We start from the raw sequence: 27,786 nt of genomic DNA on the forward strand, positions 1-27,786 counted from the left end.
GCCGCCCAACGACGCCTGCTAGCCTCCCGGCCCGAGCCTCCTCGCGTCTCGAAGCCACAACAAGAAGGCGTTACGGGCAGTAGCCTGTTGGTGAGCTGCGGGGGGAAGCTGGAGAGAGAAGCGGACAGGTGAGTGAGTAAGTGGCATTGTCGGAGCTGTAGGCGGGCAGGAAGGGAGTCCCGGTGGGCAGCCCCCATACACACAATACGTAGCTGCAGGGCAGCTGTGTGAAGTGAGTGTGGAAGAAGTTCACAGTAGCCTGCTGGAGCGGCGCTGGCTCCTCCTCTATATACACATTTCTTCCTTACATTTGCTGCCTCTGTTTATTTACAATTTCTGCTTTCTTCTGCTGGTGCACGTGCCTTCCTGCTCCCCCCGGCTTCCTCCATCCCTGCCTCTGGACTTCCCTCATCACTGCACAACACACTTTAGCTGCTTCTACTTTCCTGCACTGAGGCCTGTCTTTTCCTTACATTACATTTATCCTCTTTTTATTTACTTTAGTGCTGAGTTTGATTTCTTGTTTTCACTGTTGCTGAACTTGTTTGCATAGCAGACCCATGTTTTTTTGTTTCCGGGGGTCACACAGGTTTAAGGCTGGGTTCACACTGATGCCATGTTGGAACCGCAGCGGGTTCCCACATCAGAGTCGCAGGCAGTTCAAACTGCTCTGCCAACTGCTGCGGGTGTCAATGTAAAGTTCATTGATTCCCCCTGAGTTGGTCCTCAGATTGCAGTGCCAACTGTGGTATCAGACGGGAATCAGATCACATGGGTCTGAGCCACAATGCTATCCGATTCCAGTGCGGACCCAAAAAAAAGGGCCCTGGACCATTTTGGTCCAAATACGATGCAAATTCAGCCATAAAAACGGTATGGCGGAGTTCGCATTGTGCAGACATCACAAGTGATGTGGTGTGAATCGCATACAATGATTTAAGGCATCTCAGAAGTGTGAACCCAGCATTAGTCCTGGTTCACACTAGTGCGATGCAGGAAACCGTGCGAATTAGTGATGCACTGAAATTTCCGGCTGAAAATGGGCTTATTCCATTTCGGCCGAAAATTGGTCAAATATGCCGATACTTAGGATGGCCGCTGCGGGCGCCGCGCAGGTTTAAAAAAACCCGCCTCTGGCCGGCGGCCCGCCTCCCGGTGATGTCACTACTACTGAGATCTGTGCATGAATGAACACACTGGGCGGGCGGGCGAGCGGCCGCTAATAGCTATAACTATGTGAGCGCTTCACTTCCCTGTCAGGCATGTATCTCTGCTGACAGGGAAGTGAAGCGCTCACATAGTTATAGCTATTAGCGGGCGCTCCCCCAGCCCGGTGTGTTAATTCATTCATGCACAGATCTCAGTAGTAGTGACATCACTGGGAGGCGGGCCGCCGGCCAGAGGCGGGTCTTTTGAAAGGAAGGACACAGGAGGACTGGAGCTAAGAGTAAGGAGAATGCATTGGGATTGTGATGGATGCTGAGGCGAGGTTACCAATGGTATTAGTATTATGCAGCATGAGGGGGTTAATGTATTGCCACTGCTGGTCACTGATGCATTAGTGACCGACCAGTGGCCGTTAATTAACCCCTTTGTGCTGCGTTAGTGCAACCAGTATCAGTGCAACCAGTGTTAATTAACACTGATACTGGTTGCACTAATGCAGCACAAAGAGGTTAATTAACTGCCACTGGTCGGTCACTAATTTATCAGTGACCAGCAGTGGCAATACATTAACCCCCTCATGCTGCATATTACTAATACTATTGGTAATTCAATTAACCACTATACTGTGACAGGGTGGCAGCTACAGGTGTACGTCGCTGCCTGTTTTTGGTGTATGCCCCTGTTCTATCCATTTTAAAATTATTTGGGGGGGGGGGGGAAGTCGTTTTCGGTTTTTGGCCAAGGGCATCCTGCGTTTTCGGTTTCGGCCCAGAATTATCATTTCAGGTGCATCCCTAGTGCGAATCACTGCCGGTTTCTGCATTGCACCAGAATCACACAGTGGTTCATACTGAGATCTGCGAATCGCTGGGGGGTGTCAATGTAAGGTTAATGACACCCCCAGATTGCTTTGTAGATAGCAGTGTGAAATGGTGCATGAATCAGATCGCATAGGTGTGAACGCCCATGCAATCCGATTCCAGTGCGGACCATAAAGAAAAAAGGGCCCTGCACCGTTTGGTCCAAATACGATTTCAAATTCAGCCATACACACTATGGTGGAATTTGCATTGCATAGACATCGCATGTGATGTGGTACGCATCACATGCAATGTCTGGCATCTCACAAGTGTGAACCTAGCCTTAAGGATCTTTGATCATGGAAACAGAAAATCCTCAGGGACAGGTAGATGTGTAATGCTAGCCATACACTATATTATTATTATACAGGATTTATATAGCGCCAACAGTTTGCGCAGCGCTTTACAGTGTGAGGGAAGACAATACAGTTACAATACAATTCAATACAGGAGGAACTAGAGGGCCCTGCTCGTTAGAGCTTACAATCTAGAAGGGAGGGTATACACTATATGAAAAGAATCGCTTGAAAGCGCTTTTGAAAAACTAAAAAAATTGTTCAGAACTCACAATAATACCATCATGTAGTGACCAAATTGTAAAGATTGAGCCTGGGTTCACACTGCTTCGATGCGGGATCCAGCGAGATTCTGCGTCGCATCTCTCCCGCAGGCATTTCACACTGTCCTCTGCGAACCACTGGGGATGTCAATACAAAGTTAATGACACCACCAGATCGGATCGCAGTGCAAACTGTGGATTCAGACAGGAATGTCCATACCTATGCGATCCAATTCCAGTGCAGGGGATAAAAAAAAAAAAAAAAGGTTCCCACACTTTTTCCGTGAAAATCCAATGCGAGTTCAGCCATGCAACTGTATGGCTGAATTCGTGTTGCACAAACATTGCATGTGATCTGCACAGCAATGAGGTGGGAATTGCATGAAATGTCTTTGTTCGCAATAGTGTGAACCCAGACTGAAGTGGTATTAAAAAAAAAAAATGATACTTATTTGCTGTGGTTTTGCACAGAGCAGCATTGATCCTCCTTCTTTTGGGGTCCCCCACCAGTGCTCCTGGCTTCTCCCCTCTCGAGCAGTGCCTGCAGAGAAAGCCGCTTGCCCTGGGGGCAGTAATATGTGCTTCACCTGAGCTGCCACTCTGCTTCCATAAGACACAAGGCCCCGCTCACTGGCTGTGATTGACAACAGTGGGAGCCAGCGGGCTCCATCTGCTGTCTCAGCAAGTGAGGAAAGAGCATCCCGGGACAGCCGAGACGAGGCTCTAGTGCACCTCACTGAATTGGGGGGGGGGGGGGGTGGGTGCGGCTGCTGCTGCACACAGAAGGTGAAAAAAAACCTTCAGTCTTTGCAACCACCTAAAATCGTTCATTGGACATAAGTGGATTGGTTTATTGTTCGGTTTGTTCACATGGATAGGAAGTGACCCTATATTATTTGACCTTTCCACCTCCCCTCTGCAGATTTTCTGCTTTGTGTGGAGAAACAAGCGTTTGTTAGGGAAAGCTCTCTCTTTGCTGCTTCATTACTATGTGCCCTGCTGGATGAATTGGTTCTGGGATTTTTTTTTTTTTGAGCATGTAGCCAAGATTTTTGATTCTGGATTGTATGTTTATTTTAACAAAGTATTTTACTTCCGGACCGTTTCACTGGCACCTAGAACATGGTGCTGCGTGAATCTTGTGGCCCAAAAGAAGCTCCTGCTCCTTTTTGGGAGACGAGCATTATGCTGCGCAATATATCACAGCAAAACCGCATTGCTTTTAAGGGGCCATTTAAAATAAAGGCACCTGAACCTGCGTTTTGCGATTGTGGTGCGTTTTGTGATCCTAAAATGCCCAGTTGCGAATGGGACCTAAAAGTCGAACAATTCTTACCACACGTAAAACACAACCTTCAAATTTTGTTTATTCATTAAAAAATGTAAACTCTTCCATCTAATTTATTTTTCTTTTGGCTCTAAGAAGTTGAAAACGATTATCATTTTTCACCCACTAATTAATCAAAGTTTGATCGAACGCCACAAACAATTGAATTTTGTACAATTTTTCATGTACTGTATGGCCACCATAAGATTTTAACGCTTTTAAGCTGGCCATAGATGGATTGAAATTCCTCCAGTTCAGCAGGGACCAGCTCTCAAATGGGCTTGTTGGAAAATTTTAGATTCAATTAGTTCCACAGCACTGATCAGTGTACTCTGCCAATCTGGAGAGTCCCCGCTGTCAGGATGCAATAACTCAGCGGGGGAGTATTCCTCCATCCACCAAATGGCCGCTGTCAGGCTACAATAACTCAGCGGGGGAGTATTCCTCCATCCACCAAATGGCCGCTGTCAGGCTACAATAACTCAGCGGGGGAGTATTCCTCCATCCACCAAATGGCCGCTGTCAGGCTACACTAATGGCACTTTTCCACTTCAAGTACCGGCTTGGCTCTACTCGGCCCTGCTTGGCCCGGTTTGCTTTTCCACTGCTGGTACCGCATGGTACGGTGTTGGAACGGTTCGGTACGGTACAGTATGGTTTGCTTTTCCACTAAAGTAGTACTAAAGTTAAGTGGGTGGGATAACACCGGGGTGGGTGGGATTCTCTGACCAATCAGTGGCTAGTAGTGACTGCATGCAAAGGATTGTGGGATATGGTACCGGGTATGGTACCTGTTGGAACCACAATCGAGGTGGTACTGTTTTTTGAGAGCCATTCGGTTCCATGCAGTGAAAAAGCGCCGCTGTACCGTACCGTTCCTACACTATACCATGCGGTACCAGCAGTGGAAAAGCGAGCCAAACCGTTCGGTTCCATGCAGTGGAAAAGCGCCATAACTCAGCGGGGGAGTATTCCTCCATCCACCAAATGGGTGGATGGGGAAATCCATTCAGTTTCTTTCCATTAGCCCCTTGGAAAAGAGTTGCCTAGAGTAATGGGGCGCAGGGTAAGGGTTAAAGCAGTAGTAAACACATGCACATACAGAAAAAAAAAATTCCCTGCAAGTTAAGAGCATAATGTGCTACAATGCATCACATACTAGCACATTCCGACATACTTTCTTTAAAACTAGGACCTCCAGCGGCTCTAGAGGCTTCCATCTTCACCTGGTCTTACTCCAGGGTTTGCAGGCTGTGCCCGTTTGTATGGCCAAGCTGCGATGACATGCGCATATGCGTTGGAGCCACGGCACAGAGCTCTAAAGGAATGGCTTAAGTTCCTTCGGAGTGCATGCGCAGGTGACTTCACTGGATGGAGCAACACTGAATAACTCCTAAACGGTGTACGTTTAGGAGATCTTTTATGAACAGAGAAAATGGTTTGTTGGATAAACTAGTAGATACCTGGTATGACCTACCTCCAATCCCAGGTAATATAATTAAAATCTAACAGGGATAGTGGGATGTTCCCACTAAGGGTGGCCATCTACGCCTATAGAAGAAAAAGGGATGGTAAGGAGGCTGTCATAGCCAGCTAGTTTAGAGCATCAGAACCAATGTACTCCAACAAAATGAAAAACCGTATTATATAAAATAGATTTATTGATTTTTAAATTTTTTTTAGAGTTTAGGAAATCTTTCTTGTACCTACAAGTAAGCTTTATTATAGGCTTACCTGTAGGTACAAGTATCCCAGCACTGTACACGTGAGCCATATAAGCAATCACAGTTGTTGAAAGCGCCCCCTATTGCTGATTTGTCTTTCACGTCAGTGTGCTGTGTCCGTCTGGAAAAATGGACAGCTCTACACTCCACTCCTTTTCTTTTTAGTGAGAGCTCTTTGCACCCAAACACAGCAGAGATCATTATTAGAAAGTTCAGAAAAGACCTGTTGCAGCCTCCCAATAAAAAGATAATAGCAGGTTTCAGCTGCAGAATAACGTTTAGTGTAGAAATCTTCAGGAGTTCATCAGATCAGACAGAATTTCTTCATGACAATCAAAATATATAGAAAACTATGTGCATGGCAATGCATAAATCACAACCAATCCTGGTTTCCATAAATTCATACCAGAATTGCATCACACATGAATTGTAAACTCTGGCCCCATCTTTCAGGATGAGCAAAAGTGATTCTAAATGAACCCCCTCAATCTTCAGAAGCTTTTAAAGTGGAAGTGAACCAATCCATTTAACAGTTAAAAAAAAGTTACATTTCCGGCACATAATTTCTGGAAATGTAACACTCCCATTGGTTTCATAACTGATCAAATGTGCAGCATCATCAGATTTAAAGATCAGAGGCCAAGATGGCAGCTTCCTTGGCTGAAAACAATAAGGAGGGGTTACATCCACTCTAAAGCTAGAAACACAAGTCTTGAAGGAAGACTGTAAGATAGCTAATGCTAAATGGAGTCCTGAATTGGTTAGACAACAAAAAGTATTCGCATATTCTGAACGTAGGTGCAAGAGTTGCAGAATTCGTTTTTTTTTTTTTTTTCCATTCAAGCCAGTGGGCTGAAAAAAAAAACTGAGGAGCTCTCTGTACGAACTATTGTTAGTACAGCAATCTCCATTGCTGTCCCATTGTGTTCTGACATGGGGACTAACCCCCCTTCCCCCTGTCAGAACACACCAGTCAGCGTTCGCAGGCGTTGGCTGCAAGAGCTGATTTAAATGCTGATCAGCTGCTGGTTTTCCAACATGCTGGTTCGACAGGAGCTGTAAAGCACTGGTGGAATGGCAGTTGGTTTCTGTTGAACTGGCCAGTATTTGACCCATATTTACCAGCTTTTACAGTATGGTTGTGATGGCTTTCATTTTTCCAGGTCATGGTATACTAAATGGCAGTAACCTTGCTGGGCGATGCTCATGACACCAAGGGCTTGTTTACTCCAGGTTCGTAGATGCACATTGAACAACACAAAGGGCACATGGAAAACAGTTTTCTGTGTGCTTGTGCCCTGTTCACAGCATATATGTGCATATCTACGCAATTTCATGTCAATGTAGTGCATCTCAACACTCTGCGGTGCAAATAGTTGAATGAATTGTCAACATACATGTGAAGCATTTTAACTAGGATTGAATTTGGTTTTGGTCTGAAGTTGAAAGCTGCCACCGCTGCCCACTCAACTGTGGCTTGGGCATTTCCTGCTCTTCAGCTTCATGTACAGAAAGGGAAGGGGATACTATGGCTACATGGTCAATGTCATTGACTTAAAATGGCTCTATAGTTCTATTACAGCAATGTTACAGGCATTCCTGCTCCTTTTTGTACATGCATCTGCAATGCCCTGATAGTTTACTTCCAGGTTCAGACCAAACCTGTAACAGCTTGTGGTACCACTTTAGTCAATGTACATTAGCAGGTGTGCATTATATCAGAGTGTAACCGGTGCCCTCAGGTGTGAATAAAGGCTCAGAGTTGGTGTTTGTAAACCCTTAATATGCCCAGGGAAGTGACTATCCTCAGGTGATACAGAGATTAAACAAATCCCCATACATAAGTTGTACCTGTTTTTCTGCGCCCTTCTCTTCTCTGCATTTGTTTAAAGTGCAGAATCTATAAAGTTTGTGTGAACTGTCAGGAAAAAAAAAAGGGGGCAGGGAGCTAAAAGTACTCTGCAGAGCTCCCCCCCCCCCCCCACATAGGAGCAGAGATGAGGTTGTCAATCTGCTAAAGCTCCCTCCCCTGTCACCATTTTTCTTTTGTTGTCATGAAAACTTGGCAGAAGTAAGTCATGCTGATGGCAGAGGAACAAAACAGCAGAAAGAAATGACACAAAAGCTGCCTACACACTATACTTTTTTTTTCTTAATAAACCCAGTGGACTGACCTGAAAAAACAAATACAAGTGATGTTAGTACAGCGATCTCCCCCCGCTGTTCTATTGTGCTCTGTCAGAATGATCATTGGCACTGATCAGATTGCTGGTTTTCCAGTACATTGGTTTAACAATAGCAAGTTGTGAGATTAACTTCTGTCAGACAGGCAGCTGTTTACACTGTACCTGCTGATTTTTAGCCGATATTCAGCCCATGTGCACCCCGCAGTAGTGCTCTTAAATGAAACAAGTATTATAGAAGGCTATGCTTTGCTCATATTTTGTCTGAGGTTTACATCACTTTAGGGACGCTATGTTGATGAGTAGCAAAACGCCCTCCGCATTACAGAACAAGTCAAGTTCATTGTGACCTACTACTAGGTAAAGCATAACAAGGTTGTTACTGACTTCACAAATGTTCTTAACCACTTGACCTCTGGAAGATTTACCCCCCCTTTACAACCATGCCATTTTTTGCGATATTGCACTCCGTTATTTTAACTGACAATTGCGCAGTCATGCAATACTGTACCCAAATAAAAAAGCATGTCGTTTTTTTTTTGTTTTTTTTTCACACAGAAAGTGTCTTCTCTTGGTGGTATTTGATCACCTCTGCTTTTTTTTTCTGCTATAAAAATTTCCAATAAAATCTAATTTCTTCATCAATTTAGGCCAATATGTATTCTGCTACCTATTTTTTTGGTAAACAAAATCTCAATAAGCTTATATTGATTGGTTTGCACAAAAGTTATAACCTTTACAAACTATGGGGTATTTTTTTTTACTAGTAATGGCAGCGATCAGCAACTTTCTGACACTTTTTGGGGATCAGTGACACTAATACAGTGATCAGTGCTAAAAATATGCACTGTCACTGTACTAATGACACTGGCAGGGAAGGGGTTAACATCATGGGCAATCAAAGGGTTAAATGTGTTCCTAGCCAGTGTTTGTGTACTGTGGGAGGTGCTTTTACTAGGGGAAGACCTGCTTTACAGAGACAGGATCCATGCCGTATTTGTCACACTGCACAGCTTGAAGAGGAGACCTGTAAGAAAGGGAAGGAACACCCCCCCCCCCCCCTATACACAATCTCCTAGGGAGACATGCACAACCGCAGTTGGCAATCGCAGGCTGTGCTCTCAATCCCCTCCACCACTAGTCAGTAATGGCTCAGATAGCAGAGGAATCAATTTGCAGACAGAAATCGCACTCGGTAGTTTGGATTGAGTCACGTTACAGAAGAGTACACACTATAGAAGGATATGATTTGTTCTTTTTTCTTGTCTGAGGTTTACAACCACTTTAATGTTTTCTGAATGGTTTGCACGCAGTTACCACATTGAGGTTGATCTACTAAAGGAATAGACTAATGGGCCATACACACTATAAGATTTTCTGAAGACTTTTTCCTTTAGATTTACCAAAACCATATTATATGAGGTCAAACCTAAACACTTTCAATTTGTATGCAATCTGGCAGGCCCTTGCACTACATAGAAAAGGTAAATCTGAAGGAAAAATTCTTCAGAAAATCTTAGTGTGTATGGCCCTTTAGGGCAGCCATACACGGAGCAAATTTCTTTCCTACATCCACGGTTTGCAGGAACTAATTTGCTTTATTCCCTCAACAACACACAGTTGTTGTGGGAATCCCTCCCGCCGTGCCATTGTCTTCTCCTGGTGGAGGAAGCCGTCCCCGCCGGGAAAAGACAGTGATAATTGCTATCTGCTTTACTAACCGATCTTGATATTCATAGGTAAAACCCGGCATACTGGTTGATCTGATCAATGTGGTACATTCAGCCTGTACATACACGGTTTGATTCTCGGCCGGTTCCTGCTAAACTGACCGAGATTCAAGACCGTGTATGGCCTGCATTACTTAGCAAAGTGAATGTTCATTGAGCTTAGCTGTGTTTACTTCAGTCAACCAATCAGTCTAACAAAAAGAACACATGGCAGGGTATTTAAACAAAAACTTATATTTGCATTATGTATGATCTTTCACATCATGCACTAAATCTTTCACTTTTAAAGTCAATATGTTTGCTAAGTGAACAACCAGTGTTCCTTGAATAAATCAAACCCATTGTGTTGTATTATAAAATTCCTTGGCTTATATTGTGTATTGTTGAGAAGACTGAAGATAATCAGCAAGTGACTGACTTTATCCCTTGGGTGTGCTCATTGATCATGGTACCTTTTTTAATAATACCAGATGTCTCATTTAAAAACAAAAAAAAAAAAGAATAAACGAAAGTCATATCAGGATATTTGTAAATATATATATATATATATATATATATATATATATATATATATATATATATATATATATATATATATATATAAATAATATGCACCAGGGCTTCTGTTCATTACGAACAATCAGACTTTCAATGGTTGTTTTTCTTTCCTCGTTTTGGAACATCCACTCTCTGTGTATCTCATTTAAATGCCCACGTGGGCAGTGATGACCAGCTCCAGCTTATCCCTGCTCTGTCAGCAGAGAACAATAGCGAATGGGCCAAAACCCACACGAAAGAGGTTACAGTGCACTGTTAGGATCAGCTGCAGCCATTTTCTGTGTATTGATTGTTGCACATCAATGAACCTAGAGCCTCTGTACGTTTTGATTCTCTGTAAGGATTTCCCTTCTGAAGTTTGCTTATTTTAGATCATACTGGCATCAACAGGAGACATTTTTAAAGCCATTATGTAAATGAAGCATAGAGGACCTTCTATATTAGAGTACCCATACACTGAGGACATTTGAATGTGCCAGCATGATAAACTGCCTTCGTGCAAGACTTACTGCTGGATTGCACATAAGCTTGAAAGCTTGAGCAAGCACTTGTGTTTATACCTGTAGAGAGAGGAGTAAAGCACTTGACGGTTCTGTTACTAGTTTTTCTCAGGGAAGCAGCAATTGGATACGTTTTCAAACCTGTGTAAACTGAAAGTAAATGAAGTAAGCTCTAATTGTAAGACATTTAGGGGTTGATTCACTAAAGGCAACTATACTGTGCACTTTGCAAGAGCAGTTGCTCCAGTGCTTAGTAAATGAGCATAAGCTCTGCTGACTTCCATCATCTAATCATGTGCAAGAATTTTTTTTTTTATTATTCCATGCATGTGATTGGGTATTGTTTGCAAAGTGAAGCCTTACCTCATTTACTAAGCTCCGAGGCAACTGCACTTTGCAAAGTGCAGTTTATTTTGCCTTTAGTAAATCAATCCCTTAAGTTTGCTAACACGCTGCACTTGTTTTTTATTTTTTCCTTCCCTTGTTGTTTCTAAGTGCTGCTAATCTTCTTCAGCCTCTTTGCAACCATTTCCTATCTGCATGCATGCACTCCAGTAATAGCTGCATGGAATTTCTTTAGTTGGGTTACCTGATAACAGTGGACTATGCCTACATAATGTGTGCTGAAATGACCAGTTGAAGACTTCATCAGAAGCCAGGGTGAGAGAGCATGAACACATTTGAGAGATACAGCCATGGCCAAAAGTATTAAGAATGACACAAATTTGAAAGCAGTCTGCTGATTCAGTGTTTTTAGATCTTTTTGTCAGATGTTACTATGAGATACTAAAGTATAATTTCCCAAGTCATCCTCATGGACGGTCACATGAGAGATGGGCGCCTCCTTCTACAGGAAACGCAAGGACAGTTAAGTTTAAAATGGCTGCCCCTCAGTTTTTTTTTGTGTTTCCTGTCCTGCTTACACGAGCATGATTTACATTCATCCCCTGTTTATTTTCCTCCCTGTCCACGGCATGCGTCCCTGTGCCCCAGGTGCCTCTTGGGGGTGAGGGAGGAGGATTACCTCAGGGGGGCTACCTGCACAGGACCCCCCCCCCCCCCCCCGGACCTTGCCTGCTCTGTATCAGGGGATATAGAAGGTGGAGCTTTTGGAAGATGTATTCTCCCTAAAAAAGGTATTGTCGCTTACCTCTGCCTGGGGGGGGTTAGAGTCTGCAGCAGCCATGGAGGGTCTTTCCCAGCCGGAGGTCCATGCAAGGCTGTCCGCTGCCCCTCTGCTCATGGCTCTTCACACGGGGCTCCAGGGAGAGTCTTGGCGTGCTTCCCGCCAACCGGCCGCGCCGATGGCACGGCGGAAGTGACGTATTCAAGATGACGTCAGAAGTTGCGTGGCAGCTATCTTGGATTAGGGCACTGCCGCACTTCTAGCAATAGCAATGCATAACAGCTAGGGATGCACCGAAATGAAAATTCTGGGCCGAAACCGAAAATGCAGGATGCCCTTGGCCGAAAACCGAAAATGACTTTTCTCTTACGTCCTCCGACAGTCGCCGCCTCTTCATATTCGTCACATATGGGGTATTAGACTTTGCTCCGAAGGAGTAACTAGGCAACAGAATATGTTAACATTAAAGCTTTTAACATATCCCACCCTCAAGGGGTGGTCCCCTCAGTCAATACCCTCCTACTTCCTGCAACCATATCTCAGTTTTAATGTCTAGGTGAGTCCAGGGGGTTTTCACCCCGCACGTACTCGGTTTCCCGAGTGCTGTCCTTCCTTCAAACGGGTGTCGATCAGCGTTTGGCGCTGGCTACGATAAAGGGTCAGGTGTCTGCCCTGGCCGTTCTGTTTCAACGTCCCGTGGCTTCCAACTCCTTGGTTGGCACTTTTGTTCAGGGTGTGCGGCATCTGGTTCCTCCTAGGAGGGATCCTTTGCCCCCTTGGGACTTGAATCTCGTTCTGTCTGTGTTGCAACGTGCTCCTTTTGAACAGATCAGGGAGATCTCGTTGTCTGTTGTCCAAAAAGGTCGCCTTTTTGGTGGCGATCACTTCGGCTCGCAGAGTGTCGGAGCTGGCAGCTTTGTCCTGCAAGTCTCCGTATCTGGTTGTTCATTTGGATAAGGTGGTCTTGCGACCTAATCCTTCTTTTCTTCCGAAACGAGTTTCGGAATTCCATCTTAATGAGGATATTGTCTTGCCTTCGCTGTGCGTGAAGCCTAAACATCCAAAGGAGGTGAGATTACATTCTCTGGATGTTGTTCGGGCGATAAGGGTTTACCTTAAATCGACTGAGTCTTTTCGAAAGACGGACTCCTTGTTTGTTCTTCCAGAGGGTCCTCGGAAGGGCATGGCGGCGTCGGCCTCTACCATCGCCAAATGGATCAGGCAGACCATTGAACAGGCCTATGCCTTGCAGGGGAGGGTTCCCCCTGTGCCTGTGAAGGCGCACTCTACTAGATCTCTGAGTACGTCTTGGGCCTGTCGTCATGGGGCTTCTGTAGCCCAGGTGTGTAAGGCGGCGACTTGGTCGACCGTGCACACTTTCACAAAATTCTACAAAGTAGATGTTCAGGCATCGGCGGATGCTTCCTTTGGCCGCAAGGTTCTTAGTGCGGCAATTCCCTAGGGTCCCTTGTTGGGGACCTCTGGCTGTTGGGATAAGTTTTTTTTTTTTTTTTTTTTTTTTTTATCCCCTGGTTATTTGTCTTTTCCTGGGTTGTTGCTCCTGTTGAGCACTTGTTTTTCCTGTAGCCCAGCTGGTTTCCTTCCTTTGGTAAGGTTCCTTTCTTTGATGCGGAGACTGCGTTGCCTTTTCGGCGCGGATGCGTTTCCCACCCCTCATGTTTGCTCTGCTTTGGGACGTCCCCATATGTGACGAATATGAAGAGGCAGCGACTGTCGGAGGACGTAAGAGAAAACGGAATTTTTGTAAAATCTTACCTGTAAAATTCCTTTCTCTGAGTCCTCCGACAGTCGCCGCCCCCGCCCCTCTTTTGGGGTTTGGTTGTATACTCTACTGCTATTCCACTAAAACTGAGATATGGTTGCAGGAAGTAGGAGGGTATTGACTGAGGGGACCACCCCTTGAGGGTGGGATATGTTAAAAGCTTTAATGTTAACATATTCTGTTGCCTAGCTACTCCTTCGGAGCAAAGTCTAATACCCCATATGTGACGAATATGAAGAGGCGGCGACTGTCGGAGGACTCAGAGAAAGGAATTTTACAGGTAAGATTTTACAAAAATTCCGTTTTTTTTTTTTCCCCCCAAATGATTTTAAAATAGATGGAACAGGGGCATACACCAAAAAACGGGCAGCGACGAACACCTGTCGCTGCCACCCTGTCACAGTATATGTGACGGGTTGGCAAGTGGTTAATTACCAATTAGCATGAGGGGGTTAATGTATTGCCACTGCTGGTCACTGATGCATTAATGACCGACCAGTGGCAGTTAATTAACCCCCTTTGTGCTGTATTTATGCAACCAGTATCAGTGTTAACACTGGTTGCACTGATAGTGGTTGCACTGATAGTGGTTGCACTGATAGTGGTTGCACTAATGCAGCACAAAGGGGTTAATTAACTGCCACTGGTCGGTCACTAATGCATCAGTGACCAGCAGTGGCAATACATTAACCCCCTCATGCTGCATAATACTAATACCATTGGTAACCTCGCCTCAGTGTCCCTCCCCATCCCATTGATGCAATCTCCTTACTCTCAGCTCCTCCTGTGTCCTTCCTTTCAAAAGTCGCGCCTCTGGCCAGCGGCCTGCCTCCCAGTGATGTCACTACTACTACGATGTGTAGGAATGAACTGTTCCGGCCACAAAATCAACATAACCGGCCCCGCTCGTCACTTCCGGTGCGGCGCTGCATTCCCTGCTAAACAGTTTCTGGGCATGCCGAGCCGCACCGGTAGTGATGAGCGGGGCCGGTGCAGTGCATCGTGGGACCGAAGAGGACGCAGAAGAGGATCGCGCTGGCTTCAGCTGCCCATATCCGAGATGGCAACGCTGGAGAAGAAATTTTAAAGGTAAGTATTCTTGCAGGTAAGTGCGACCTGGGACAGTACAGAGGCTATCCATTGTGGAATGTACTAGCCCTGACTGTCCCAGGGGTATTTTTATTGAATTTTTTTTTTTCATGGCCGGAACTCCGCTTTAAGTGAGCCATTCACTTCCCTGTCAGCGGAGATACCTGCCTGATAGGTAAGTGAAGCGCTCACTTAGTTACAGCTATTAGCGGCCACTCGCCCGGTGTGTTAGTTCATTCATACACATCGTAGTAGTAGTGACATCACCGGGAGGCGGGCCGCCGGCCAGAGGTAGGTCTTTTGAAACCTGCGCTGCGCCCGCGGCGGCCATCATTATTATCGGCATCTTTAACCCATTTTTGGCCGAAATGGAATAAGCCCATTTTCGGCCGAAAAATTTCGGTTGCCGAAATTTCGGTGCACCACTAACAGCTGATTTAACGGGGAGGGGAGTCTTGTCTGTCTGTTTTCCCCCTATCTTGAAAAGCGGTGCAGTCTTTCCTGCGGCTGGCTTGCTACCCTCCAGGCGATCCTAATGGCGGAGGACCTGGCCCCCATTGGAGGCTGCTGATTCAGGCCCCAGCCTTTCAATGGTGAGTGGAGGGGAAATGCTTTGGGGGGGCGGGAGCTGGACCCTGCAAGCAGCGCGGGGGGCCCCCAGGGATTAAAAAAAAAGTTTTTCTTTTTAAGGGGGGGAGGGGTTTGCTAGTGGTACCCTTCCCTTATGCTGACTATGCGCCCCTGCTGTATCTCTTTTCTTTAACCGGCTCAAGCCCTCAGAGGTCACATAACCAGTGGTTTAATGTAGAAAGAAGTATTGCCGCACCTGCGGAGTTAAGATGCCTCCGAAAGCAGACAAGCTGTTATGCTATAAATGCATCAAGAGAATCCTTAGCGAAGAATCCAAACCTCTGGCGAAAAAGATTTTTTAGATTTCAAAAAGGAAGTTTTTTTCTAATGTACGCATTTGTAATAGTGTATGTGTTTTTTGTTGAGTAGCCCATTCATTTCAAACTTGAATGTTGAATACAAACAAAATCTTGAACAACTTTTGAATGACATTCGAATGGTGTGAGGATTCTTGTACAAATTTTAGTTAGAAATTTCACTAGTGTCTACCCAGCTTAACTTTTGTAATGCCAAAAGAAATTTGTGGTGCTTGGCACCTTACTCCTGGGCTCAGAAACAAGGCTCCCAGTCTCCCCTAGACTCATACTTGGCATCCCCAATGGCTAGACCTTGCTGCCCTCTGTCCGGGGTGGTCAATATAACACTGCAAACAAAAACACAAGAAAGGGCGCACCAGCCTAGCGCATTATCCTCAATAAGGCCTGAGGAAGAGGCAATGCCTCGAAACGCGTTAACCAACAAAATACTGAAACTGTGGACTCTGTAATCATGGACTTTGCTGTTTAAATCTGTTATGCTGGTTTACATCGCCCATTTGTGAGTAGACACCTTTTATTCTGTTAATAAAGGCCTTATTGAGGATAATGCGCTAGGCTGGTGTGCCCTTTCTTTGTGTTTTTGTTAACTTTTGTCACTCCAGGGGACAGACTGCTGATCAGTGTCTGCTCTTTTCACTCATTTGTTTGCAAATCAGGTGTTCTATGCAGATATTTTGTATTTGCTGACCCCACCTTTTGCTTTTGCCACATTCAGATGCACCATCATTGTACCATCTAATTGAGAGAAGAGAGCAAGAATGAAAAGCATCATTAACATGTCATAGGGAAAGTATATTATCTTTTCAGTGCATGCATATTTAAAGCGGTTGTAAAGGTAAAAGGTGTTTGTTTTTTTTTCTTAATTAATTTTTTTGCTTTTAAGGTTAAAAAAAAAAAAAAAACCTGTCCATGCCACCATTATTTTCTCACTTAGCTGAGCCTGATCTCGATGCAGCATTGTTCACGTCTGCAAGAGCACTGCTCTTCTCTCCCCTCTCACAGGAGGCTCAGCAGCAGTAGGAGTTTAGTCTGGCTCTAGAAATATTGATTGCGTTACTTTTTTGTTCACTTATGAGATTTAGGGGATATGCTCACTTTTATGTTGGTAATGTGTGTGTATGAGTGGTAAACCCAAGTATTCAGGCTTTTTTTAGGTGCAGCAGTAAATTATATATATATATATATATATATATATAATGTGTGTGTGTGTGTGTGTGTGTGTGTGTGTGTGTGTGTGTGTATATGTATATGTATATATATATATATATATATATATATATATATATATATAAATTAGGGATGCACCGAATATTCGGCGGCCGAACATTATTCTGCCGAAAATAGAAAAAATAGCACTTTCGGTGTTCGGCCGAATAAGTCAAAAGGCCGAATAATTTTGTGCCGAACAATGGGGCTGAACGATAGTTGATATATCGACTATCGTTCTGTAGCTGTAGGCGATATTCATATCGCCGAGGTCACGATATTTACAGGGGGAAGGGACTCGGAGGAGGACTCACAGACTTCCGTGTTGGGCAGGGGAAGCCGGGACACTTCAGCGGTGAGCATACATACATTACTCACTCGTGCACTGCAGCACATTCAGGGAGCCAATCACGCCGTGATTAGCTGCACAGCGAACCAATCACGCGTGCCTGCACACCTGATTGGTTCCGCTGTGCCGCTACTCACGGCGTGATTGGCTTCCTGAATGTGCCATTGAAAAAACTAGGGAGGAGAATTAGACTCACTGAATGTGTGGGGCGGGCTGCAGTGCACGAGTGAGTAATGTATGTATGCGGCTGTGCTCCTTTCCAGGCTCCTACTAGTCCACCTCCAGCCTCCTACTACCACCACTATGAGAGACTGTCTGTCACGGTATAATCTGATCGAGTCCACACTGACACTGACTGACTGTCACTGAGTAATTGATGTTACCATATTAACCCTGACCTGCTTAGTGCCCTGTATCTGCAATTAAAATTTACAAGGCTGCCTGCATGCTTCCTGATTTCCATTCCCAGCATCCTTCCCAATCCCTACAGTGTCACTAACATTAACCCTATGGTACAAGGCTGCAGTGTGCACTGAATCCCATTACCTACAGTAACATTTAGGGAGAGAGACATGAGAGGAGAGGACAAGAGAGAGAGAGAGAGAGAGACATGAGAGGACAAGAGAGAGGACAAAAAATTGGCAAAAAAAATGGGAAACACCGCGTTCGGTATTCGGCCTTCGGCCAAACATTTCATTATTATTCGGCTTCGGCCAAGAATTTCATTTCGGTGCATCCCTAATAAATACACACACACACACACACACACACACACACACACACACACACACACACACACACACACACGTGTGTATATACGAGAAAAAAAAACTTAATGGACAATTTTTACAAAAAAAAGTTTTGGCGAAAATAACAAAAAAAGACAAGTTTTGCACAAATGTGAACGCCTATGTAAGTCCCACATGCATATGGCATATGTAAACAGTGATCAAACCACACGTGAGGTATTGTCGCTAATGTAAAAGACCAATAATTGTAGCACCAGACCTCCTGTGTATCTCTATCTCTAAACTGGTAATCTGAATTTAGACGTGCATTTAGTTTCAGTCGGAATACAAATTCGGACAAATTTTTGGTTATTCGGAGATTTGGCTATTTCCGAATGAAATGGTAATGAGTTTAGTTGAAATCTGTTAAATTTAATTTATTTGTCTTCTAACAAATTCCAACTTTTCAGAAAGATTAGAATTTGGATTGGTCAAAAAATGATTCTGTGTGTAGCAAGAGCTAGTAAAGCAGTTAACCAGGAAGTCGGCCACCCATGTTCTTAACAAATATAAGTCATCTGTCAGCAGGCTTCCCCACTGACAAATGAATGTAAAGAAAAGAATGCCAGCAACTGCCCTGGCACTAGAGAAAAATGTTTAAAAAAACGGCGTGGGACCCCCCCCCCCTAAAATCCATAGCCAACCCTTATTCGAACATGCAGACTGGCAGGTCAGAAAAGAGGGGGGGGGTGAGCGAACGCGCCCCCATCCCCCCTTACTGAGTCATACCATGCCACATGCCATCAACATGGGGGGGGGGTGGGTGCTTTGGGGCAGGGGGACAAGTGCCTCTTCCAGACAACCCTGGGCTGTAAAGTTCAGGGTCTACAGGTTGGGGGCTTATCAGAATCTGAAAGCCCTCTTTAATAAGGCCCCCCCCCCCCCAGTACCACTACCTGTTCACCAAAAAAGTGTCAAAGTAAGAACCACAGGAATCCGTTTTTGACAAGTCCTTCATTAAAAAAAGAAAACAATGTCCCTCAGTGTAAATCAATAGTCAATCACTACGCCCCCCATACGCAAAAAAAAACGTTCCGCCTCCTGGTAGGCCTCCCGCCATCTGCTTGCTTTGATTCTTCTATAGGCAAGGGGCGGAGCCACCTGGTTACATCACCTGGAGGCACTGCCCCTTCTGGCGTTACATGACATCACACGAATTCACGTACCTGTACGTAATTTTGTACGATAGCCACCACCCGCATAGACGCAATAACTATTGGGCAAACCAATCAATATGCGCTTATTGGGATTTTTTTTTACCAAAAATATGTAGCAGAATAAATATTGGCCAAAATTTGAACAAATTTATATATATATATATATATATATATATATATATATATATATAATATAATTTTTTTTTTTTTTGGATGTTTTTATAGCATAAAGCAAAAAATATATTTATTTTTTTCCAAATTATCGCTTTTTTTTTTTTTTTTTTTTTTTCTTATAGCGTAAAAAATAAAACCGCAGACGTGATCAAATGCCACCAAAAGAAAGCTCTATTTGTGGGGAAAAAACGGAATTTTTGTAAAATCTTACCTGTAAAATTCCTTTCTCTGAGTCCTCCGACAGTCGCCGCCTCTTCATATTCGTCACATATGGGGTATTAGACTTTGCTCCGAAGGAGTAGCTAGGCAACAGAATATGTTAACAATAAAGCTTTAACATATCCCACCCTCAAGGGGTGGTCCCCTCAGTCAATACCCTCCTACTTCCTGCAACCATATCTCAGTTTTAGTGGAATAGCAGTAGAGTATACATTCAAACCCCAAAAGAGGGGCGGGGGCGGCGACTGTCGGAGGACTCAGAGAAAGGAATTTTACAGGTAAGATTTTACAAAAATTCCGTTTTCTCTTACGTCCTCCGACAGTCGCCGCCTCTTCATATTCGTCACATATGGGGACGTCCCAAAGCAGTGCAAACATGAGGGGTGGGAAACGCATCCGCGCCGAAAGGCAACGCAGTCTCCACATCAAAGAAAGGAACCTTACCAAAGGAAGGAAACCAGCTGGGCAACAGCAAAAATAAGTGCTCAACAGGAGCAACAACCCAGGAAAAGACAAAAAAACCAGGGGATACAAAAAAGCTATCCCAACAGCCAGGAGTCCCCAATAAGGGACCCTATGGAACAGCCGCACTAAGGACCTTGCGGCCAAAGGAAGCATCCGCCGATGCCTGAACATCTACTTTGTAGAATTTTGTGAAAGTGTGTACGGTCGACCAAGTCGCCGCCTTACACACCTGGGCTACAGAAGCCCCATGACGGCAGGCCCAAGACGTACTCAGTGATCTAGTAGAGTGCGCCTTCACAGGCACAGGGGGAACCTTCCCCTGCAAGGCATAGGCCTGTTCAATGGTCTGCCTGATCCATTTGGCAATGGTAGAGGCGGAAGCCGCCATGCCCTTCCGAGGACCCTCTGGAAGAACAAACAAGGAGTCAGTCTTACGAAAAGACTCAGTCGATTTAAGGTAAACCCTTATCGCCCGAACAACATCCAGAGAGTGCAATCTCACCTCCTTTGGATGTTTAGGCTTCGTGCACAACGAAGGCAAAACAATATCCTCGTTAAGATGGAATTCCGAAACTCGTTTCGGTAGAAAAGAAGGATTAGGTCGCAAGACCACCTTATCCAAATGAACAACCAGGTACGGAGACTTGCAGGACAAAGCCGCCAGTTCCGACACTCTGCGAGCCGAAGTGATCGCCACCAAAAAGGCGACCTTTTTGGACAACATAGACAACGAGATCTCCCTGATCTGTTCAAAAGGAGCACGTTGTAACACAGACAGAACTAGATTCAAGTCCCAAGGGGGCAAAGGATCCCTCCTAGGAGGAACCAGATGCCGCACACCCTGAATAAAAGTGCCAACCAAGGAGTTGGAAGCCACGGGACGGTGAAACAGAACGGCCAGCGCCGACACCTGACCCTTAATCGTAGCCAGCGCCAAACGCTGATCGACACCCGTCTGAAGGAAAGACAGCACACGGGAAACCGAGTACGTGCGGGGTGAAAACCCCCTGGACTCACACCAGGCAAAATAGGCCTTCCAAGTACGGTAATAAACCTTCCCCGAGGAAGACTTCCTCGCGTTGATCAAAGTATGAACGACCTCTGGAGAGAGACCCTTCTCCTTCAGGACCTCGGTCTCAACAGCCAGGCCGTCAAAGCCAGCGACTGTAAAGCAGGATGGTAAATCGGTCCTTGAGACAGTAGATCGTCTCGAAGAGGCAGACGCCAAGGAGCGTCGACCGCCAGATTCACGAGGTCTGCGTACCAGGACCGGCGAGGCCAGTCCGGTGCCACAAGAATCACCGTGCTGCGTTCCGAGTGCAACCTGCGAAGGAACCTGGACAGCAACTGAATCGGTGGAAACGCGTACATCAGCCTGTACTGATGCCACGGGGCCACTAACGCGTCCGACGCGTCTGCCCGAGGGTCGCGCGTCCTTGCCACGAACCTCTTCACCTTGTAGTTGAGGCGAGACGCGAACAGGTCCACATCTGGAAGACCCCACTTCGCGCACAACATCTGGAAGACAGCCGGGTGGAGAGACCATTCCCCCTGATCCAGGGTCTGGCGACTCAGATAGTCCGCCTGCCAGTTCTCCACTCCCGGAATGTGAACCGCCGTTATCGCCGGGACATGAGTCTCGGCCCAAGACAGAATGTCGGCCACTTCCCGAGCCGCTCGGGCACTCCTGGTGCCCCCTTGGCGGTTGATGTAGGCCACCGCCGTGGCATTGTCCGTCTGCACCCGAACCGGGCAGCCCTGCAGCCGGTCCGTCCAGCGATGAAGACAGAGCCTTATCGCACGCAATTCCAGAATGTTGATCGGAAGGGAAGACTCCCCCTCCGACCAGGTCCCCTGGGCGGACAGAACGCCCAGAACACCACCCCAGCCCGACAGGCTGGCATCCGTGGTGATTATCGTCCACGAGATCGGACGAAAAGACTTGCCCCCGGACACCAACGGGGACTGGAGCCACCACAGAAGGTTTTCCCTGGTGCGATGACTCAACGAGATCTGAAGATCCAGAGATTGAGGTCGCCCGTCCCACCTGGACAGGATCTCCGCTTGGAGACCCCGCGTGTGAAACTGCGCGAAAGGAATCGCCTCGAAGGCCGAGACCATCAATCCCAGACATCTCATACCCGTCCGCAGAGACGAGTGTGGAACGTCCCTGAGGGACCTGACTTCCTCCTGAAGAGTCCTGAGTTTGTCTTCCGGCAGGAAGACCTTCGCCTGCACCGAGTCCAGTATCATTCCCAGATAGGGGAGACGAACCGACGGACTCAGTGTCGACTTTGGAACATTTATCGTCCAACCGAACTCCTGCAGAGTTTGCATTGTGACAGACAGGTCCTTCTCCAGACCCTGTCTGGTCGCAGACCGAACCAGAATGTCGTCCAGATACCCCAGGACAGAAATGCCCTGGGCTCTCAATAATGCCAGAACCGGTGCAAGCACCTTGGTGAAGACCCGCGGAGCCGAGGCGAGCCCAAAGGGCAACGCCACAAACCGGTAGTGATCCTCCGCAATGGCAAATCGAAGGTACTTCTGATGACCCTCGAATATGGGGATGTGAAGGTACGCATCCTTCAAATCGATGGAGGCCATGAATTCCCCCGGAACCAGGGCAGCCACCACCGAGCGCAGGGATTCCATGCGGAACTTGCGAACTCGCACAGAGCGGTTCAGAGCTTTCAAGTCCAGAATCGGACGAACCTTGCCCTCCTTTCTGGGCACGGTGAACAGATTGGAATAAAACCCCCGAAATCTGTCCCGATGAGGCACCGGAACCACCACTCCCTGAGCCCTCAGGTCCCGCACCGCCAGGTGCAGATCCCGCAGGCGCTCTGGAGACAGTTGAAGATTTGAGGGAAAAAATCTGCTCTCCGGCCGAGAGAGAAACTCGATCTTGTAACCAGATCGAACGATTTCCAGAACCCATCTGTCCCTCACACGGGCCAACCAGGGCTGAAGAAAACCGAGCAAGCGTCCCCCCACCCCAAAACTGGGTGAGGGCGCCCCTTCAGGCCGAACTGTTATGGGCCGCAGGTCCGGATTGACCGGACTTCTGTTTCCCAGACCAGGGCTTCTTCTGAGAGCCTTGGCCCTTGAACGGTTTGCCCTTGTAGTGCGGCCGAAAGGCACGAAAGGACCCCTGAGGGGGCCGAAACTGAGCATGCTTCTTCCCAGAAGCCCCCTTAGCCCTGGGGAAATGGGGCAAGAGAGTGCTCTTACCCCCGGTAATCCCCTTAATCAACACATCCAGGGACTCCCCAAAAAGGCGAGACCCATCATAAGGCAGATTGGCTAAGGTTTTACGTGAAGATTGGTCCACCGACCAACATTTCAACCAAACCAGGCGGCGAGACAACACCGCCACGCTGTGCACACGCGCGGCCAACGGAATCAGGTCCAGGTCCGCATCACACAGATACATGACACCCTGGTGGATCTGATCCACCATATCCAGGGTCGCCGCCGAGGCCGAATCGGCCACTAGGACGCGCCTAAGCATCTGCGTCCAACTTGCGATCGCCTGGGCCGCCATGAGAGAAGCAAACAGAGCCTTAAGCATAGAACCCGTAACAGAATAAGTATGACGGGCAAGAGACTCCAGTCTCCTATCCGTGGCATCACGGAAAACAGGGGATCCCTCTGCAGGGATCGCAGTGGCTTTGTTCAAAACCGCAATAGCATGATCCACCGGCGGAGGCACACACCACCGTTCATCAGTGGCAGGCGAGAAAGGATAACGCAGCTTAAATTTACTTGGCACCGCAAAAGGCTTGCGCAAATCGCGCCATTGGTCCTTAACAGCGCGCTGAAAATCAGCATTGCAGGGAAAAACCTGCGGCGTCCTGCGTTTTCTCTGCGTCCCATAAGCCGCCAAGGCAGCTGGGGGACACACCTCGTCCTGCAAACGTAGCGTCTGCTTAATGGAAGCAATCAACTCATCCATGATTGCAAGCTCTTCAGGCGAGCCAGGGGGAGAATTATCAACCCCCTCAACTTCAGCCTCTACCTCAGACCCCACTAGATCAAGAGAGGAGCGGGACCCCGATAGGGAGGTCCCCGCCAGAACAGCCCCATCACCTTCACCCTCAGAATCAGAGGACAGAGCAACTCTGGGCCGTTTAGTAGATTGAGCAGCCACCAGCATTTGCACCTGTGCAGCAAGGCCAGCCACAATAGTGGCTAAATCCCCCCCTGGGGGGGAAACAGCGGTCCCCTGGCTTTCCACCAATACTGTGGGAAACTTGCCCTCCTGAGAATCCATTGCCCCTGTATGCCAGACAACCAAGGGTTAACTGCCCCCTTACAGCAAGCGCGGCAAGCGCAGCCCACCGCACCACACTCAGGCACAATGAGACCCCCACAGGGAATATACAGACTGAATACAGGCAATGGAACACAGGAATAGAAGGATAAAACCTGAGGAGACTCCGCTGCTGCTGCTGCCTCGATCGGTGCTTCCAGGAGAGAGGAAGTGATGCTGCCAGGGCGCTCTATGTAAGCCTATGGAGGCTACAAGAAAATGGCCGCCGTGCATGTAAACCATGCGGCCGGAGCGGGCGCCGGTAAAATGGCGTCGTTTGGCGCCGAAATCGCCGCTCCACAGTGCATAAAATCACACACAATATTAACCCATTATATGGATACATGTTAGATCGCCGCAGCGATCGCTGTATATGCCCCAACATGCCATTAAAAACATGCCCCACAGCACACAGCTCCTCACACTGCCCAGCCTGACATACTCAGTGTCATACAGCTCCCCCCCCCCCTTGCAGCCCACAGCATGCAGCCGAGAGATAGGGAGACAAGCAGTGTGATTAAAGGCAGGTTACACAGTCCCAGACTGAGACCCCCCCCAGACAGACAGGTCCCCACATAGATACACTTACCTCACATGGCGTGGGGAACCCGCACAGGCGAACAAGCCGCTGCACATGAGGCAGGGAGAGTCGCAATTCAAGACGCACACAATGGCGGTTCAGAAACCGCACAGCGTCCGGTGAGGTAGCCACCTCACCAATCATCCCTGCACCGAACAGGGATGGGTCGTTCACTGTGCCAGGAGCGATACCTGGCTGAACGCTCGATGGCAGACTGGGAAGCCACTGACCCACGACCTGCGACCAGGGGGATCAGCCCGAGACCCAGTCCGCATGATCCTCTTCGTCCGAAGAACTAACTAATGCTGACAAAAATAACAGCTAAGTAAAGGCAGAGAGAAAACTCAAACAAAATATCAAAAAGAAGAAAGAGTCTGGGACAAAAAGTCCCAGCACAGAGAGAGCCAGCCACTCCTGACAAGCTAGACATTAAAAACCTGAGATATGGTTGCAGGAAGTAGGAGGGTATTGACTGAGGGGACCACCCCTTGAGGGTGGGATATGTTAAAGCTTTATTGTTAACATATTCTGTTGCCTAGCTACTCCTTCGGAGCAAAGTCTAATACCCCATATGTGACGAATATGAAGAGGCGGCGACTGTCGGAGGACGTAAGAGAAACATACGTTTTATCTGGGTACGGCGTTGCACGATTGCGCAATTAAAGTAACGCAGTGCCGTATCGCAAAAAAAGGGACTGGTCATTAAGGGGGTAAAACCTTCCAGGGCTGAAGTGGTTAAGTAATGTAGTTTGCCACCATTCCACAGGCAGATGCAATTTTAAAGCTTGAAATTTCATCTATTACTTATTTACCAAAAGATTTGTTGTTATATTGTGTTTTTGTGCAATGAAATGTAATTTTTAGGATATATTTTGTCAAAATAATTGCGTTTAAAAACCAATACGCAAATATTGTGTGACATTAAAAAAATTACACACACATTTATTTAGCAGCGCCCCTATATAAAAAAAATGCTGTGTTGTAATTAATATATTTGGGGGTTCTAAGCGGGGGGGGGGGGGGGGGAGGAGAATTTTACATGTATGTGAGAAATGTCAGAAATTGCCCAGTATTGAAGTGGGTAAACATGTTCACTGTTTCTGTCTTTACAGTGTTCTGGTCCTGCTGGAAATTAGAATTTTGATCCTTTCTCAGAAAAACTGCCCACTGATGAAAATCACAACCTGACGTTGACAGTACTATTTGGATAATGCCTCCCACTTCTACCAAAGCACCTGCTCTGTATCCAGAAGACATTTCTGGATTCCTGTGCCTGCCTCCTGTTTCTGATGATCTTCAAGTGATCTGGTCTCGGGCAGAGCTGACTGAGGAGTATGATGATCACCCTCAGCTCATCAGTACCTTTAGCATTTTTCCATACCCAAGCATGCCAGAAATTGCTTTACTTGCACTACGGTATGGTTTACAAATGGAAAAAGTGAAAAACTGGTTCATGGTGCAGAGAATTCGTTGTGGAATCAGCTGGTCTCCAGAAGAAATTGAGGAGACACGGGGACGGCTGAATTATGGCCAAGAGCAATTGCATTTCAAGCCTTTGATTGCCCTAGCCAAAAAGTCTAATGTTCTCCGATCAGATGAGTTTTCAATTCCTGCTCTAAAAGCAAGGGCAAAGCAAGCTATGGCCTCTCATTCTTGTTCATCACCAGATTTTCATACTCCAGAACCTAAGAAGATGAGATTAAGCTGTAAACGTTCAGACAAAGAACCTGTTGGAGTAAGTGAAAGTACCCCTCTACAAGGAATAAAACGCTCTAGCAGGGACATTACAGGTGATTCTAAACACCATTCTCCCATGTCAAATGTTCGTCCAAAGAAAAGGCAGGATTCTGATAATCTAGTTAAACCTTCTGGTACTGGCATGATTTTGGGAGTGGATGGAAGAAAAATGAACTCGTCAGTATCCTATTATCCCTCTGAGGAAGAACCTATGTCTTCTCCTTGGAATATGAGCAATGGTGAAGGAGTGCAAGTGTCGGGTTATATTGATCAAAATGGAAACCTTAGGAGAGAAGATAATGTGCCAAGTATGAGGCGCCAACGAAAAAGTAAGCAACAGTTGCAAATTCTCAAATCCTTTTTTTTGAAGTGCCAGTGGGCTACCCGTGAAGACTACATGAGGCTTGAGGAGATTAGTGGACTACCAAAAGCAGATATTATACAATGGTTTGGAGATACACGCTATGCCCTTAAACATGGCCAGCTGCGGTGGTTCCGTAACAGTATGCAAGAGCGTCCCACCTGGTTAGATGAACCACAGCATTTTGGTAATGTTAATGGAAGGCTAAGTGATGTTAGGTCACCAGCAATGTCGTCTGCTGTAGAGGTGCCTGATGATGATGATGATGTGATAGCATCATCTAGTCAACATTTAGGAAACCCTGTGGTAAGTGAGGACATTTCTGATGATGAACCATCTTTTTCTGGAAAATCAAAACTTGTGCAAAAAGTATCCAATTTTAAACTTCGTGTAAAAAATTGTTCACAATCGAAGAGTCCTCAACGCCCTATTTCATCATCCCTTCAAAAACAATATGATATTTTGGAAAACTACCTTTGTGTACATAATCAGTTTAATGAGCAGGACTTGGAGGAATTGGTTACAGCATCTGGCTTAAGCCATCAACAAGTACTGAACTGGTTTTCTTATAAATCCAAGGATCCAGATGAGGTTGAAATTTGTGTTGTTGAAGATGAAGAGGAAGATGAGTCAGATGATGATGATGTTGTTATTCAGGACTAGCGTTGAACTGCTTTAACCAGTGATGTGGAAATTAATATTCAGTACAGGTATCTAATTAGCAATAGACTGAATACATAAAAAATAAAAATAATCCATATGCAATAAAACTGTTGCTAGAGCTCACATTCTAAAATTAAACATTTATATTTATTTTTTCACTAAAAAATTCTTTCAGCTGGTGTGTGCAGCAAATTGATCAGGGAATGATATTCCCTATTT

The 27,786-nt window shown here is 46.3% G+C and overlaps 1 protein-coding gene across 1 annotated transcript; it reads left to right on the forward strand.

Annotated features, from left to right (window-relative positions):
• Window positions 1-27,683, forward strand: HOMEZ (homeobox and leucine zipper encoding). Its single transcript, XM_082243808.1, has 2 exons — window positions 1-128; window positions 25,919-27,683. Exon 2 carries the CDS (start codon window positions 26,017-26,019, stop codon window positions 27,565-27,567), a length of 1,551 nt encoding a protein of 516 aa, XP_082099934.1. The 5' UTR covers window positions 1-128; window positions 25,919-26,016; the 3' UTR covers window positions 27,568-27,683.
• Window positions 27,684-27,786: the final 103 nt, after the last annotated feature.

This window comes from Pelophylax lessonae (assembly GCF_965119305.1).
Source record: "Pelophylax lessonae genome assembly, chromosome: 1".
In the NCBI taxonomy this organism is placed as follows: domain Eukaryota; kingdom Metazoa; phylum Chordata; class Amphibia; order Anura; family Ranidae; genus Pelophylax; species Pelophylax lessonae.